Raw genomic sequence first — 1,693 nt, forward strand, 5'->3', positions numbered from 1 at the left:
TTTTGATTGTATCATGCAGAATCTGGTTGAACGTATGTGGATATGTAAAAGGATAAGAAAAATTCCTATGGCATTTCTCTGTTATTTTGCCAGCGATTTCTTCTTGAGGTTATTTCAAATCAGGTCTGGATAAAAAGTTAGCAGTTGGCATGCTTCAGTGAAGATGAGTAAGTCATCTTTTGTAGCCCACATATCTTACCCATAAAGCCTGAGAGGATTGAATATGCAATAGGCTGTTAGCTGCCATAAAACCTCGTGGCAAGACCCCTCTTTGTGATATCTGAAAGCTCTAAATATTCATACAGTTTAAATTGGAACTCCACTTCCTCAATTTCCCTGATCAAAAAATTTGCAAAAATGGATGACACCATCTATAAATTCTTCTCCCCTACCTCTTAGTTGACTAGTCAGTTCTTTTCCATTAAATTTAAGCATGAACATCTTGAGTTTGATTTTTTTTTCCAAATGACATTGATAAACTGCTGAAATAGCATAAAGAGACCACTGGTTTAGTCTTTAATCAGTTATTGCTTTTTTATTTTAATTTCTATATATTCTTCACTGTATTTCAAGGAAAGAGAGAGACGATCCCCTCCATTTAATCTCCAAATTCACCCATTCTCAGATGGTGTGAGTGCTCTACAGATCTACTGTATGAAAGAAGGTGTCAAGGTAGGCAGCTATTTAATTTTTTATATTTGTAGAAATTAGAAAAACTGGGAATCGGAAAAAGGGAGGTTGCTCCTGACTGTTTTGGTCTTTCAGTCACTGGATGTCATTTTGATACAAACTATGTAGGAATTGAAAATAGTCCCATCTATTGGAAAATCAATAGAACATAAACAAAATATTAATAAATGTATGGCAGATGCACGAATGGTAGCAGCAGAGAAGACAGGCATCTCTGATTATTTAGAACAGAGTGACATAAAGAATGATACACAATCACAATATTTAAGGTAACTAGCCTTAATTATCTAGAAGAAATATGAAATAAATTTAACACTTCAAGAAACGTATTTCCTGTCTGCCAGATGAGAAGGTTTTCGTTGAATCCCTTTGTTGTGCCACGCTAGGTGCTGTGGAATTCATAATCACGGAGTTTCAGAGTTAGAAGAGACCTTGAAGTCACCTAGTCCACTTTCAATGTGTTTAATTTAGGGAGGAGTTCTCTTTTGAAAGGGCTTAGGATTTATAACACATTGCTGATTAGATAAAACATAATTTTATCTTTAGTGCTACTGAAATACATTTTAGATGTTAAAGTTGAATTGAGGTGTCTCTGTCTCCTGGGAAGTATATTCTCCTTAATGTAATGAAATCACATTGTGAATATATATTCCCTGGGGCAAAGTTCGGATGCCTCTGCTATTCCTGGTCTCTCCTTTACCTTCCGCATGGCCCTTCCTGCTCCCACTCAGCTGCCAAATATACTTGCTTCAGTTGCCTTCCCTCTTCCTATGAGATTAAGCCAGACTTTCGCTTTCCTGGTGGTAAGGCTTTGCTATACTGCTGTTTGAATGTAAGAGGAGAAAGTGATACTAATGAGGTACAAATTGGGAGAAAAATTGGGCAGTAAAATTGTGTTTCCTTATCGTTCATCTTAAACCACTTCCATGGTGTTTAAACTCCTGGCTTTCCTGGGCTGCATGAAAATTCGCAAACCAAAGCAATTTTTTTGATTCAACTCTAA

The 1,693-nt window shown here is 36.4% G+C and overlaps 1 protein-coding gene across 1 annotated transcript in view; it reads left to right on the plus strand.

The window, feature by feature from the left end:
• Positions 1-1,693, plus strand: part of JAKMIP2 (janus kinase and microtubule interacting protein 2) — a 78,841-nt gene that overhangs the window by 55,792 nt on the left and 21,356 nt on the right. The window contains exon 8 of the mRNA XM_012658240.1: positions 574-672. Coding sequence (XP_012513694.1) covers positions 574-672 — 99 coding nt within the window. The remainder of the gene's footprint in view (positions 1-573; positions 673-1,693) is intronic.

The sequence above is a fragment of the Propithecus coquereli genome, unplaced genomic scaffold (genome assembly GCF_000956105.1).
Source record: "Propithecus coquereli isolate 6110/MARCELLA unplaced genomic scaffold, Pcoq_1.0 Scaffold58, whole genome shotgun sequence".
NCBI lineage: Eukaryota > Metazoa > Chordata > Mammalia > Primates > Indriidae > Propithecus > Propithecus coquereli.